This window comes from Ictalurus furcatus, chromosome 28 (genome assembly GCF_023375685.1).
Source record: "Ictalurus furcatus strain D&B chromosome 28, Billie_1.0, whole genome shotgun sequence".
In the NCBI taxonomy this organism is placed as follows: domain Eukaryota; kingdom Metazoa; phylum Chordata; class Actinopteri; order Siluriformes; family Ictaluridae; genus Ictalurus; species Ictalurus furcatus.
This window is the reverse complement of record NC_071282.1, coordinates 9,378,713-9,394,824: the sequence shown is the minus strand read 5'-3', so window position 1 is coordinate 9,394,824 and position 16,112 is coordinate 9,378,713. Positions and strand designations below refer to the sequence as shown.

Genomic DNA, 16,112 nt, shown 5'->3' with positions numbered 1-16,112 from the left:
GCAAAGAGGGGCTCTACCCAGTATTAGTATAGTGTTCCTAATAAAGTGTTTGGTGAGAGTATTAGTGCCTGGTTTCCATCAGATAAAATTATTCTTAAAGGATCATTAGGTGATATTACAACAATACAAATCATTGCAACCTAGACCACCATGAACACTCTCCTCCTGTCCTGCCTTATCAAACACAACAGTGGAAAGATAAAAGACTGCTTTAGGACCGAATGAGATCTTGTTTTATTTTCCCCATAAAGTGCTTCTCTTCAGAGCATACTAATTCAGAAGAGTTTCCATGGAAACTGAAAACAATTCAGTTCAACTACATTTTATTGTACAGTGCTTTTAACAATAGACATTGCCATAAAGCAAATTTACAGAAATCTGGATGTAGATGTAGTCTAACAGTGGCAAGGAAGACCTCCCTGAGAGGGCATGATGAAGTAACCTTGAGAGGAACTAAAAGGACTCAGAAGGGACCCCAACATCTTTTGAGTGACACCGGATAATGGGATTATACACCGATCAGCCATAACAGTATACTATGAGGTCAGTGTGTGTGTGTGTGTGTGTGTGTGTGTGTGTGTGTGTATGTGAGTTCAATTGATGTTCATTATGAACATAAGTCTTTATGATTCAGGAGCAGTTCTTAATTTCAAGTCCATAGTATCCATGTGAGATTATCTACTGAAGCCAGGGTGAGACTTGGTTTAAACTGTCTGTAGGAAGTGTTTATGGTATTCATGTGGGATCATCTACAATACCAGAAAAACAGAGCCTGCATATACATGCTTATATTGTTCAATGTCTCAATACTGCTGTTAGTCCTGTTTAATGTCCTCAAATGGCTCCTGCTTCTTCTACTTCTTGCCTCCACTTTCTGTATGTGAGAACACTAAGCGTTGACTGTATAAATATTACATAAACTGTGCGGTGAACTGGCTGTGAGCAACCATTCAGACCACCCAGGACTCATGAAGGCCATGGTTTTGTCCAACAACAACACACCAGTGGCATATATATTGACAAGATAGCATCAGATTCCAAACACACTGCTTGAGTACAGCAGTATCAGACAGCCCAGTGAGTCCAACATCAATGAACAGCTTTCAAAGAATCAGACCTATAAATAGACACACTGTGGTATTTTCTCACAATTTTGATATACCAAAAACTAAAGTAAAAAATTATCTCTGCAGTTTATAGTTTTCTTAAATACTTTATTTTATACCTATAGTTAAATACAATTTAACTTTTGCACTGCTTCATGTCGGAGGTAGAAAGTCCAAAAGCCAGGGCAAAGCTTTATACATTTAGCAGACATTTTTATCAGCTCATATTCTCCTTCCATCTCGCAAAGTGAGCAGAAATCCTCTGTTACTACAACTTTCCAGCTGCTGCCTCTGTCTATTTGTCTTTCTGCCAGTCTGGTCCTTTCATTTGTTCCTTTAATCTGCTTTCTCCATCATTCTCTGCCTCTTCATCTGGATGACATGTCCACTGGAATCAGGCTTCACTCTTCACTTTCAAGAAGAGACAAATACTGTAAAAAGAGAGAAAATCAATCAAACAACAATTTGGAATGGCCTGAAAAATAAAGAAACCAACATTGTACTGAGCAACAGACACTGAATCGGGCAGCCAAGGATAACAGCTGATGACAGAAAAATTATGAGAGCTATGAAGAAAAAAACAAAATCAACAACCAGTGACATCACCAACAACCTCCACAGGTCAGGGTGAAGGTATCACAAGCCACTTTTCAATGAAGACTTTGAGAGCAGAAATACAGAGGCCATACCACAAGATTGGAATTTGCAAAGAAATACAGAGATGAGCCAAAAAAATGCCAAAGTGATGGAAAGGCCAAAGTGTGGAGAAAGAAAGGATCTGATCATGATCCAAAACATACAAGCTCATCTGTGAAACATGGTGGAGGTAGTGTCATGGCTTGGGTTTGCATGGCTGCTTCTGGAACAGGCTCACTAATCTTTATTGATGATGTAACCCTTGATGGTAGCAGCAGAACGATTTCAGAACTTCAGAGGAACATTTTGTCTGATGATTTACAGAGAAATGCATCCACATTAATCAGAAGGAACTTTATCACGCAGCAAGACCAATTCAAAACACATTGCCAACTCAACAAAGGACTTTATCAGGGTGGAAAAGTGAACGGTTATAGACTGGCTAAGTCAATCACCAGACCTTAACCCAACTGAGCAGCATTTCACCTCCCAAGAGGAGACTGAAGGGAGAAACCCCACAAAACAAACAACAACTGAAAGAGCCTGCTGTAAAAGCCTGGAAAAGCATCACAAAAGAAGAAGCCAAAAAGTTGGTGATGTCAGTGAGTTGCAGGCTTGATGCAGTTATTGCAAACAAGGTTATGCATCCAAATATTAAGTGTTATCTATTAATTTACTTAAACTATGTTTAATTTACTTTAACTAAAACTTATCTCTTCTTATACTTTTGCTTGCCTAAAAATTGGGTGCTCTGATACAAAAGGTGTTTGATGTTGTTTAACATAACTAGATGTAAATACAAGGAAATAAAAGCTGAAATCCTAAAATCTCATCTCATATCCATCTTTTCATCTCAAACCCAACTGTCTTTGGTGTATAGCAAAAACAAATTAATTGACCATGCCGTTCCAATAGTTTCAGATGGGACTGTAGTTGAGGTTTTCTTGTGGCCTTTCCAGCTCATGGCTTGTTTTCTCCAAGACTGACCATTAGTCATAAATATTCATAAAGCTGACACCAATTTTATTATAATATCCATAAGTGAAATTAGCTAAATGTCCAGTTAAGACAAGAAACTCTGACCATGCACTGATAGGCTCCCTTAACGCTATCCTATCAGCCACGCTTCTCCATTCACATAACCCACAAAATCTGTGTGCACTACTATCCTCCCCTCCTCCCCAGCACCACCGTCTAGATCTGCCGGGGGTGAGGTGGGGGTTGGGGGGGGACTCCTCCTTCCGTACCCTTTGCAGCAGCAGCATGCTTCTCTGCTTTTCTATGTCTGTCCATGTCTATCAGAGCAAGTATTCATACGCGCTCAGCAGCAGCAGCATAGCACATCTAGTCTTCCAAGAGCAAACCTATTTACACTCCATCCCCATCTATAAAAGCTCACAGTTTCACTCTGAGAGTTGTGATGGCTGAACTGTGTTTATTGTTCCACATCTTATACTAGCAGATTTATACTAATAGTATATGAAAATATTGGGCCATTGACTGTGTGTTGATTGACCACCATGGGCTAATCACATTAAGGTATTCAAATGGCTCTCTGGTGATTTCGATAAGGTCTGTGATTTTATATGTGAGAGTTTTTGTCACTGCTGGATTAAACAAAATGCAGGAGTTAACATTTTCTCATTATTGCACTTCCTTATAATCACTATACAGTGGATATAAAAAGTCTATTTTAACACCCCTTTAAACCCCTTTTTTATTTTAACCCCTGTTAATATTGCAGGCTTTTGTGATATAAAAAATGAAACCAAGGTACATCATGTCAGATCTTTTTCCAACTTTAGTATGATATAGCAACCAACAAAATTCAAGTGTTAATCAAGTTTTAGGAAAAAAGAAAAAGAAAAAATGTATAATATCCAGGTTGCATAAGTGTGCACACCTTTTATAATGAGGCATGTGAGTGTGCTCAGAATTAATCAATTACATTTAATCTCATGTTCAAAAGTAATTATCATCTACTGGCCATTAATGAAGCAATTCTGATCAACTCCAAATAGAGGTCTGCTGTTTCTGTAGGTATTTCTTGACACGTATGCACTTAATTTTTATATTGTTTTTACATTACAAAAGCCTGCAAGTTTCACAGGGTGTGTAGACTTTTTATACCCACTGGACCACTGCAAAACACACAAAAATAATTTTTTGCAACATACAGCCTTTAAAGGAGACCTATTATTCCCCTTTTTACAAGATGTAATTTAAGTATCAGGTGTCCCCAGAATGTGTCTGTTTCGCCTCAAAGTACCCCACAGATCATTTATTATACCATGCTGTAAATACCCCTTTTTGGGTGAAATCAAAAACATGCTGTTTTCGTGTGTGTCTCTTTAAATGCAAATGAGCTGCTGCTCCCCGCCCCCTTTCAAGAAGAGGGCTGTGACTTTTCACAGCTAGTGCTTCTTATACTACAGCAACAACAAATCAGGAGAACCAGTATGACTGACACCGTAAATACAGGTGTTCAGCCCTATATGTACATACTATGTACAATTCTCACATTCCAAAAACATGCCACATAGGTGGACCGACTACACTGAAGTGCCCCATGATTTATATTTTGATGCTCTGAGTTGGACTGGCATCAAGTAACTCAATAACTCAATAAGTGGTTATGGACAATGAATTTTTCCTGTTTGTCAGTTACAATTTTACCTCGAAGCAATTTGTTGATCATTTCCTTAGAAAAAAGAGCACTGATTAAAGCTCTCAAACTGATCTAGAAACAGCAGTTACACTCTTACAAGCTCGAGATCATGCCCTCAGGACACGTTTCTTCAGGACACTGATATATACAGTTGGTGCAAACAACCATTCAAAGCCTTTAGAAAAAACTACAGCGTAAGCAAGGAAGTGTGCTGAGTATAATGTTTACAACAATTTCATGATCAGTGGAGATGTATGTTGTTAACATTATGGATTGTAATTCCAGTTTGTTTTGGGCTGCTGTGGATTTATTCCAGTGGTCCCTGATTATTGTGTGCTTTTTGGTGACTACTGGCCTTTCTTCTTATAACATTCTTTACATTTTCTTTACTCTTAACTGTATTTCTTGAACTAAGCTTTTGACCCAGTTCCCAACCACCTTCTCTGCATCCAATCAGACCTGCTTTCATGTGTATTTTGTGGAACATAAATGTCTTTCTTGGCTTGCCTACGTTCCTGGTTTCTTTGTGGGATATGGAGGGATTTTCCTGTGGGAACAAAAGCGCCTCTGTCAGACAGGCTACCACTGCCCTGTCTGTGTATGATAGGTGTGTGTTCCTATCTCAGTATGTAAGAGGCAGGAGAAAAGCAAACTGGCCAACCACAAACTACAATATTTGTTTCAAACAAGTCACACTTTCATATCCTAGACCTTAGTGAAACAATTAGTGTAAATGCTGACTAATATTTAACAACACAAAAGTAAATCCTGTCTTAAAATGTGGGCAGCAGGAGGATTTTGGTGAAGTATTTGAAATGTAACCTACCAAATCCTTAGTACAGACACACATCATGGCCTAAGTGTCTACCCACAAGTAATACAATATGCATGACTCTCTCTCTCTCTCTCTCTCTCTCTCTCTCTCTCTCTGCTTGTGTGTGTGTGTGTGTGATAAATAAGGCTAATAATGGTAGTTTCTTACCCAGTTAACTAATGTGGAGAGCAAAAGGTACACCCCTGTTTGCTTCCAGTGTGTATATTTATTATCCAGTTCTGTGTTCTTTTAGTTAGCTAGGTATGTATGTTGCTGCCATTGGCTCTGTATGACACTAGATGCGATGATGTATGATGTATCCGTAATGGTGCATGATGCATGTGTGAAAAGCTATGCATCAGTTACTATTACAAGCTTGCCAGGGTGACTTAAGATTTTTTTTAGTGTGAAAGTAAAAGAAAGTTCATTATGGTTTTTATATGAAGTCTGTTTGTTGAACTAGTCCACTGTTCACCAAAGGAGACCTGAGTGCAAAACTGCATGTGGTAATTGCATTCCCAAGGCCATAGTAGCGAGACATTCATAGCGAGAATGTCCATGTGGAATTGAGGTCCAAAACCATTTCCATGGTACTTCAAGCGGTACCATCCTGAGCAATCTCCAGGCTGTAGCCTCCAGTTGATGAGAGCTCCATCCAGAGATAGGGCATCAGGATGGTTCAAGCAGGTCCGGAGAGCAGAAAGGGTCAGGATTACTGCATCTCCATAAAGTCATGTGTGGCTCGACAGAAGAAGAGAGGGAGAGGGAGGTAAAGAGAGGGAGAGATTATTAAGTATGCTTACTATCCCGTGATGGATAAGACTGTATATTTTGTGTAAACGAAATTCTATTCATGCTAAGCTTGAGTAAACAAATACGTTTTAAGCCTAGACTTAACCACTGAGACTGTGTCTGAGTCCTGAACACTAATTGGAAGGATGTTCCATAACTGTGGGGCTTTGTAAGAGAAAGCTCTTTTCCCTGCTGTAGCCTTCACAATTCAAGGTACCAACAAATAGCCTGCACCTTTTGATCAAAGTAGGTGTGGCGGATCATAGAAGACCAAAAGTTCGCTTAGGTCCTGTGGCACGAAACCTTTTAGTGTTTTATAGGTCAGTAGTTGTACTGGGAGCCAATGCAGTGTGGATAATATCGGGGTGATTTGGTCATATCTTCTGGTTCTAGTAAGGACTCCTGTAGCTGCATTCTGGACTGGAGTTTGTTTATGCACCTACTGGAACATCCAGACAGTAAGGCATTGCAATAATCTAGCCTAGAGGTGACGAAAGCATGAAATAATATTTCTGCATCATGTATTCAATTCAATTCAATTCAATTTTATTTGTATAGCGCTTTTTACAATAGACATTGTCTCAAAGCAGCTTTACAGAAATATCAACACAGTATACAGATATTAAAGGTGTGAATTTATCCCAGCCAAGCAAGCCACTGAGTGGCGATGGTGGCAAGGAAAAACTCTCTAAGATATTTTAAGAGGAAGAAACCTTGAGAGGAACCAGACTCAGAAGGGATCCCATCCTCATCTGGGTAACAACAGATATTGTGAAAAAGTTAATTATTGACTTATATGAAGTCTGTATGGCCTTTGAAGCAGCGGTAGTCCCAGCAATCTGGAATTGGAGTCCATCCAGAGGCAGGACATCCAAAACGGATCAGGCAGGTCCGGAGATCGGAAAGGATCAGGATCTCTAGTATCTCCATAAAAATGTAGTGACATTATATTTCTTATCTTAGCAATATTTCTGAGATGAAAGAAGGCTATCCTAGTAATATTATCTACATGAGCATTAAATGAAAGACTGGAGTCAATAATCACACCAAGGTCTTTTATTGCTGTACCTGATGAAACAGAAGGGCCATCCAGAGCTACTGTGTAATAAGAAATCTTACTTCTAGCTACACGTGGTCCTAGTAGAAGTGCCTTGTCTTGTCAGAATTAAGTAAGAGGAAGTTAATAAGCATCCAATGTTTAATGTCCTTTACACAATTCTCAACTTTATGCAGCTGCTGTCTGTCATCTGGCTTTGCTGAAACATACAACTGTGTATCATCAGCACAACAGTGGAAGCTAATTCCATGTTTACGAATGATTTGACCCAGAGGTAGCATATATAAAGTAAAAAGCAGTGGGCCTACAGTGCATGTCTTTGGACTGGGGTAGGAAACTGGAGTACCTGGAGGAAACCCCCAAAACATGAGGAGAACATGCAAACTCTGCAGACACAGTGCAGAGCCAAACGTTCTAACCACTAGGCCTTTTTTTAACCTTTTATCTCCCTTCTATACACTCTTTCTCTCATCTATCCATCCACCCATCCACACTTTCTAGCCTGCAGAGGCTTTCACAAAAGTTCTGTGTTAAGTGTCAAACAAAGTATCAGTGAGAACTGATGCTTTGTTGGGCAAACAAGGCTCTAATCAGCTAAGTGTGTCCTCACACTGTCTGTCACAGCTACAAAGCAACAACTGCTCAAAGCTCATGGGTTCTGCATTCAAACAGGAGGAATTATATCATTTGCTCTGTAGGGTGCAACATATGGTTCTCATATCCAGAGCTTAAAGGGGCCCCTTTTGGTGCAGATGCAAAAACTCATTCAGAAACATTTGCTTAAGATATGAAACAAAAGCAGACAGTTAAACAAACAGTGTAGCAAAAGAAAGAAATGAGAAGAGAATGATAGACGGTTAGCAGCTGTTTCTATTAATGTAGAGAGAAAGAGAAAGAATGCAAGATCCAGGCTGTTCTGGCAACTTTTTCACAGCCATGCCTTTTGGGAGCCTTTTGGATGAAGGAGGGTCTCGTGAATCTCGTGAATTGGCAGCGAGGATCCAGCGTGTGTAATCAATTGTGACAGCAATGGAGACGCTGAGGCTGTTGGCCCAGCGGTGAGAGACTAGACGACTCATGCATCTTTTTTACAGCAAACTTGGCATCCCATTCTGGAATTGTTATTATATCGTTTCCTGAAGCTGTTTGTCATTTCAAAAGCAGGAGGAAATGGAAAAGTGAGATTTTGAAATACACCAGTGATCAATTTCTACTTAATTAAAATGCAAATAATTAAATATGCAACATATTTTATGCTTATTTTTGTTTTGTCTTATAGTTACTAGTTACTTCTCCAAATAATTTTACCACATCATTTAGCACATACGTCAACAATACAGAGGTGTCCAAGTCCAGTTGTAGAGGACCTCATTCCTACAGGAATTTGTGTTTTTTTTCTTCTATCACACCAAACTAGGCACTTGGAGGCCTCAGTAATTAGCTGATGAGTTGCTCAGGTGTGATAAATCAAGTTAAATAATCAAGGGCATTCTCTGTCTGTGGATTAATGAAATTGCTGGATTGCTGATGGCATGGTTCGGGATAAAATTTTTTTTTTTTTTTTTTTTTACAAGTTTAGTAAAATTAAGATGTAAAGTAGCTGTCTGGTTAAGTGTTCAGGTTGTAATAAAAGTGGGAGATTTGGCACCCATTGCAGCTCTGGCCAGCTGCCAAAATGACATCATTAGGGCAAAGAAACCCAATATTGATCATCAGAGGTAAACCTAGATTATGTGGAAGTGAAGATATTTTGTGAATAAAGACTTCGTTGTAGTGTTTTGCACACCCAAAGCATTCATATCACTTCATAAAATTGGGATTAAACCACTGGAGTCAAATGGATTACTTTTATGATGCCTTTATGAACTTTTTGGAGCTTGAAAGTTTTGGTTACATGGACTGTAAATGGAGGGACAGAAATCTCTGACATGAACAACATGAGGGTGAGTAATTGATGACAGAATTTTCAGTTTTGGTTGAACTATCGCTTTAATATTATTTATATTACAGTGCTATTGAAATCTCAAGTCCAACTGGACAGTGGGTGTTTAATTTCCTATAACAGCAGCCCTCTCAGTAGTGTGGGGTGCATGGTAAATCAAATGCAAGGTTTAAATTAATGCACTCATTCTAATATATGCACTCATTCTAATAACATTTCTGTAGTAACAGCTAATTCACTGAGACTTATATAGCTCACATAAATAGATTTAATACATGCCAATAAATAATCGTTAATATGGTAAAGCTTTCTGTAAGAAGTTTATTTTACTGTTATGGAAGGAGCCTCTGATGTCACCACTTTGTAACAGTCAGAGGTAAACCATTTCCTTTAGGTTTTCCACCATGGGACAGTCTTCAGTACAGAGAACTTTATGCTTTTTGGTTTCTCAGTAACATGACAAACTGCAGACTTTTGTCTTATTGACTTCAATGATAAAATTAGTTTTACTGAATATTATAGAATTAATGTTTATAGTTGTTATGAACTGACAAAAAGTATGATGTCACTCATTCACTTTCAGTAAAAAGAACCAGAGCCTATCCCAGGAACACTGTGCATTAGGCGGGAATACACCCTGGATGGGACATGAGTCCATTGCAGGGCACCATTCACACACACCTATGAGCAATTTATCTTAGCCGTTCACCTACTGACGTGCCACCCCACACCACCCCAGTTTTGATCATCTTTCTATAAGAGTACACCTTATTGTGTTTCATTTCTTACTTATTCCTTGCCCATGTGGACATGTAAAAGTAGTAAAAATCACAAGATGATAGATGATTAGTTTGAAAAAGTGAATACTGCACAATATAACCAGGGACATTAACTAAAAAAAATGTTCATTCTGATTTACATTTGTCCTCAAGATAAAGACTAGCTACTGGGGTTGACATGCAAGCATTTTTTCCCGCTGAAAAGCATTCTATATACTGGGTCAGTTCCTGCAACTTTGTGGAGTGATGTGTATGACCACAGAAGACAGCACTGTGCAATACTGGCTTCACTCTCTGATCCTTTCTTGTCATTTTTAGATTAAAAATAGAGTGAGTGATTCTTGGGTGGAGACATCTTGCATTCCTAAGTTTCTGCCGTCTTATGTGAAATTTAAGAATATGCCACTATGCTTTAACTTGAAACAACACAGCTCTGTTTGATAAATTTCAGACCTCAGCTCTTGATGGTTACTGTATGTTGGAAATGCCCCACAGGGGCAATTTTGTGAAGGTACTGTTGTCCCCTTTAACCTCCCCAAACAAGTCCTCTAATGGCTGTAGTTAGGATTGGGGAAACTGAAGATGGAGAAGTAGCTTTTGGCTACCTTCTGTTCTGATGTCGGAGAGCTATATTTAGCACAGGTGACCTAGTGACAGAAAAACCTGCTCTGCTCACAAACTGTTTTAATTTATTTAGAGGTGAATGGACAGTTGCTGGAAGATGAAACGTATCTATCTCTTTCTCAATTTGCCTCTCATTCTTACATCTTCAGATGACAGATATGAAGATCCCTGCTGTTCCTTAGACATTCACTCACATTCTCTTCAATCCTAAAAGTGTAAGTGTACTGTTTTCCCTCATTATTATGATAATCCGCCTTTAACAATTTCAGTTTAGGACTTCATATCAGTTCTGTCTCTATACACGGTGTGTGTGTGTGTGTGTGTGTGTGTGTGTGTGTGGTCCATAAGTATGACATACTCATTTGTGCCTGTGTAAATAATGGCTTTTGGTGTGTGGGGAAAATCAGTGTGGACGAGGCTGTTTCAGGGTGAGAAGAGAAGGGAAGAGGGTTACCATGTGTTGCAACAGCTGCCTATTCGCTCTATAGGGAGTCAAACCAACCATGGAGGTTCAAAGGAGCCCCTTGTTCTATCCAGCCTTTGGCTAGATACCAAATGTGATGGACAGGGAATGTCTGCAGAATCTGGACCACAAGCAACACTGTGTTTAGACCATGTTTTCAATGTACCAGGCCTATTGCTGGTACTTAATATGTAATCGCATCATTTGACATCTGTTCACACTTGAACTTGAACACTTTCGAAATAATGGACTTTGACAATAGGTAAGCAATAGTGAATTATGTAGATCTATTTAATATGCAGTGTACTTGGTTAATACCATAGTTTATTTGGTAAATAAATGTTGCTGTTGTCATCTCAAGAGGCTTCATCTGTCAACATATAAGCTTATTTTGAGACTCATCAGAGAAACTGTGGGAATTGTGGGAAATCTTTGCATCGATTTAGGATAATGGCCTTTTTTGTACATATATATATATATATATATATATATATATATATATATATATATATATATATATATATATATATATATATATATGCTGAATTGTGTTGCTTTTCTAGAAACCTGAAGATTGTGAAAGCCTTGCAAGACAAGCAAATTTACTGGAGCTAAAAGAACTTTAGAGGAAAGATCCGTCCCATCCCCCTACCAAAATCCCAAAGCCCTTTGTCACGTTCTTGACCCCGCCCCCAAGATGACTCCAAAAGCACAACAACGCAGCAGACCAATAGAAACCCGAAGCTGCTTCCAAACCCGCATGTTAACTTACTACATAGTGAGTCAAAGCTGAAGGTGGCGTACTATATTGAAATACTATGTAGTACGGTAGTATGTTTTTGGGACGTAGCCCAGCATTCTCCTCTCACTCCGAGATGTGAGGGAATCGAGGCGGGCTGCTGAGGAAGAACCGAGGCGACAGAAAGTAGGTTGCCTAGGTTAAGTGCATGAAAATGTTGCCGCTGATCGGGGAAATGTTGGACAAACTGCTCTTTAAATTCTGTAGGAAACGTTCATTTAAGGTGGAGTTTTTCTGCTGATTCATAATCACCTGAGTTTCAATACGATGGAATACAATAGTTCACAGCACGGAGAATTTGACAGAAGGTCCGGCATGTCCCTGGATGTGGATGTTAAAAGGACCAATGTGAACGCGTAGCCCTTGTTTACTTGGGCAATGAATTTCGGCTGAAAACAAAGTGGACCTGCAGAACTAACTTTAGCTGTACTGACATGAGTGTGTGCTGGCTGTCCAACACTAAACGGAAAACTCTGTGCCATGCTGGTATGTAACGAAATGTTAGTGAAACTAACAGCAGGATTTGGAGTAGTGATGGGTGAGTCGCTGAGGAATCGATTCTTTTTGAGGGCATCACTGCGGACTCACGACTGAATCGAAGGTTGGAGCGAAAAAAAAATCGTTTTTTTTCTTTTCTTCTTCTTATTTTTTTAACCACAATAATTTTTGTTTGACTTGTTGAACGCTGAACTGCCAGGTTGCCAAAGCGGTTACACATTATAGCAATACACCAGCCTGTAAACTGTAAATGTGCTGTTGGCTTTGAGTCAGATTGTTATCACGTAAAAAGCAATTATATTCTCATAATATAAAATAAAAGACCGTTAAATGGACAAATACAGACCTGTGCATGTATGTTGGGTCAAAATTGTAGGTACGATTTCGGATTGTGCTCAAACTTCGATTCACGTAAAGTGGTTTGCCCTAAAGAGTCGAATCAGTAAAGTGAGTCAGTGAGTCAGAATGCCCATCAATACATGTGGGGCAATATCCATCCTCCCATTATGGATTTGGACTGCCGGTTTAACGCTGGTGTGTTTTGACGCCTTGGCCGGTGCGTCCCCAGCTCACGGTCATCGTCTGATCTGCTGGCAGGCCATTATGAAATGCCAATCAGAACCAGAGTGCCATTACGCTTACAGGCAGTACATGCGCGCGTGCGGACCCGTGATTAACGGACACAAGAAGAAGTGCCCGAGCCACTGCATCTCATCCATCGTGCAGCTCAATCTGACTGTCAACGGCCCAAGTCTTGAGCACTGCGAGTGCGCTGCAGACACAGTGTGCGTAAGCGCCAAGCGCGCCATTGAGCCATGCATGCCGCGGATCAGCCGCACGGGCTGCACAGAAGCGCGTCGCGCGTGCGAGGGCGACACGGACTGCAGCGCGGCCATGCGTGACTACCTGTTCCACTGCCGCGAGCTCTTCGGCGGAGAACGCTGCTCGGATGAATGTCGGCGAGTTATCGAGCGCATGCGCTCCGTGCCCAAGGCGCGCCTATTGGACACGTGCGAGTGCGACGGCGCCGAGAGGACCATCTGTGAGCACGTTAAGATCAGCATGATGAGCTTGTGCTCTGACGCGTCTGACCACCGGGACTCGGGCAGCGGCTTTTCGGACGACGAGGACGAGCTCGAGAGTGACTATGACACGGAGGAGTATGAAGAAGAAGACAGCGCGGGTGGAGTGTCCAGGGCGCACACAGGGTTGATAATGACCTCCACCATCCCAGATAGCAACAGGGTTTGGGCCAAATCTGGCTTACATCCGGCTCTTCTGGCTTGGTTCTGGCATTGCGTTTTTCACAGTCTTGTGTGAAACAGCATTAAGCTGAATTCCAGCGTGAGTCTGGCCAACCAAAAGAAACAAAAAAAACAGACGGTATATGTTTGTCTGAACGCTGGCTGAAGTTTGGTCATCCAGAAGAAGACAAGCAGTCGACTGAGACCGAAAATAAGAAAGAAAAAAGATAGACATTTGGCTGAACTCTGGCATGAATGTGATTAACCACAGCCTTGTGTAAGGCTGAACAATAACTCTATATCGTCCATACTTTATTTAATCTTGAAAAACTACACATCATTAGAAAGTTCATTTTGTCAATATCCATAAGATTAAAAAATATTCTGCAATAGCATGAAAATTCTCAAACACAAAGTTACAAACATTTCACAGATTGTTGTTTAGCAGGTTGTTTTTGTGAAAAGAAAGAGGACACCTGGGCAAAAATTACCTGTGTGTGGATTTAAGCAGGGCAGTTAATGCAGACATAAATAGGTGTCAATGTGCAGAATAGAAAAAAAAGAGTAATAGATTGTTGCAGAGTGAGGACCAAAAAATGAAAACATAAATGGTGCAGTTTGCAGCTCCATACAAAAGAGGATAGGTGCTTAGAGTATGTCACTGAATGGACTTTGAGTATTTGAGTGGATTTTAGTCATCCTTATATATATATATATATATATATATATATATGTGTGTGTGTGTGTGTGTGTGTGTGTGTGTGTGTGTATGCTTTTTCAATAAAATGTAAAATTACAACAAGGGTTCACAGTGGGACATACTTGCAGTATTTATTGCAGGGATGCACCAATCCCGCTTGCTCATTTCTGCTTATAATATCAGAGCTCTGAATATCATCCAGTACCCCGATACTGGTCTGATACTGACTTCTGCACAGTACCTGAAGCAACACTCTCGCTCTCTCTCTCTCTATATATATGTATGTATATGTTTCAGAAATTATGAAAAATCTGACACAATACCAGTTGAGATTAGTATCAGCCCAGATACCAATACTCAAAATTATGACCATGTGTCAATAATTGATCAGTTTTTGGGACTGGAAGCATGACCTTTATTAAGAGCACATCTTTACAGGTTTGGACTGTAAATTACTTGTAATCTAGGGCTGCACAACATATTATTTGTGAATCATTATTGCAATATTGTCTGCTGTGATCATCCCAACCCACAGGAAATGCACCAGGTAAAGGTAGTGGAACAGAAACTGGAACATACATCTCTATTTAACATTCATTCTTAGTTTATTTTTAATGCCTTCATCAATTGTTAATTGTGCACGCAATGATTATCAATGCCTTCATGCAGTCTCTATAGTTTTTCAGACATTTCTCATCCATGAGCCAATAATTCATTCTGATATCCATTATATATTAAAATTGTCTTTCCAAAACTACATGTACATATGCATCCATAATGGCAATAAACAGCTATATGTAAATAACATCAAAGAAATATGTAATCATCTGCTTATTAGTCTCTCGTGGTCACATGACTAAATATGCACATGTTACAAAAACTGGCATAGCGACTATTTGTAATACAATACTGGAACTGCTCGTGTTCGTTTCTGTCGGAGTTTTGATGAATCACAGCATTCATATGATTTGACAAACATTAAAATGTTGGTCACAGAAATGAAGATAAATCATTACCCTGGTTCATCACAGAATCACAATACTTTGGTCAATAGTGTACAGCCCTGTTTACAACTTTCTTAAAAACAGATGATAGACAAGTGAAATGACAATAATTATGAAACACCTGAATGTCACTGTTAATACCACTTAGCACTATGCCTCTTGATATTGATAGTTGAGGGCTGTGGATCCAGAAATTAAATTATTTTGAAATACTGATAAAAGTTATTCCATGTAAGATGAAGTGGAAATGGGAGTATTTTTGTATACCCCAGAGATCTATACACAAGAATAACTTGCGTGCATTTCTATGATATGCCAGTATTACAATGTACAAATATTTTTGAAGAATGAAATTTGAAAATGGAGTTTTGTGTTTCAAATGTGGGCATAAAGTGTTTTGAATTTGAAATTTACAAACTATTGCTTGTCTTGGATTTTATTTCAACATTTTGCAAAAAGAAAAACAACATAATTATGTACATAAGCAACTTTAATATGCTTTAATATAATCACAGACAGCACTACAACTGCCATGTATCTAAATTGCTCATTTTATCAGGTGAGCTACAGTTTGTAATTGTACTGATAAACTGGCAGCTCATGATTCCTCAGCATTGTGATGATTTAAGTCAAAATATGATCACACCGCTGGATTGTAAATTAATATGTAGTCTTAGCTAGGCTACACACAGATTAAAATTAGCCATGAACGTTAATTTCTAGGGATGCACCGAAATGAAAATTCTTGGCCGAAGCCGAAACCGAATATAATGAAAAACTTGGCCGAATACCAAACACGTTTTTTCGTGTTTTTTTCCATTTATTTGACCATTTTTTCCACCATTGCATAAATTAAATAGTCAGAATGTGCTTTTTACTATTTTGTCTTGCTTTTCAAAGAAAAAAATAAATTACAAAAACTACAATTTCAAAATATTTATTTAACACTGAACATTTTTTTTCATTCCAGCAGGCATAGGCTACCA

At 39.3% G+C, this 16,112-nt stretch overlaps 1 protein-coding gene across 1 annotated transcript; it reads left to right on the top strand.

Annotated features, from left to right (window-relative positions):
- Positions 1-11,599: 11,599 nt before the first annotated feature.
- On the top strand, positions 11,600-14,135 carry gas1b (growth arrest-specific 1b). The gene has a single exon (XM_053617646.1). The coding sequence runs from the start codon at positions 12,644-12,646 to the stop codon at positions 13,496-13,498; it is 855 nt and encodes a 284-aa protein (XP_053473621.1). The 5' UTR covers positions 11,600-12,643; the 3' UTR covers positions 13,499-14,135.
- The last annotated feature ends 1,977 nt before the right edge of the window (positions 14,136-16,112 follow it).

Coding starts and splice junctions, on each gene's coding strand:
- gas1b (XM_053617646.1), top strand. CDS start 12,644: ATGCCCATCAATACATGTGGGGCAATATCCATCCTCCCATTATGGATT.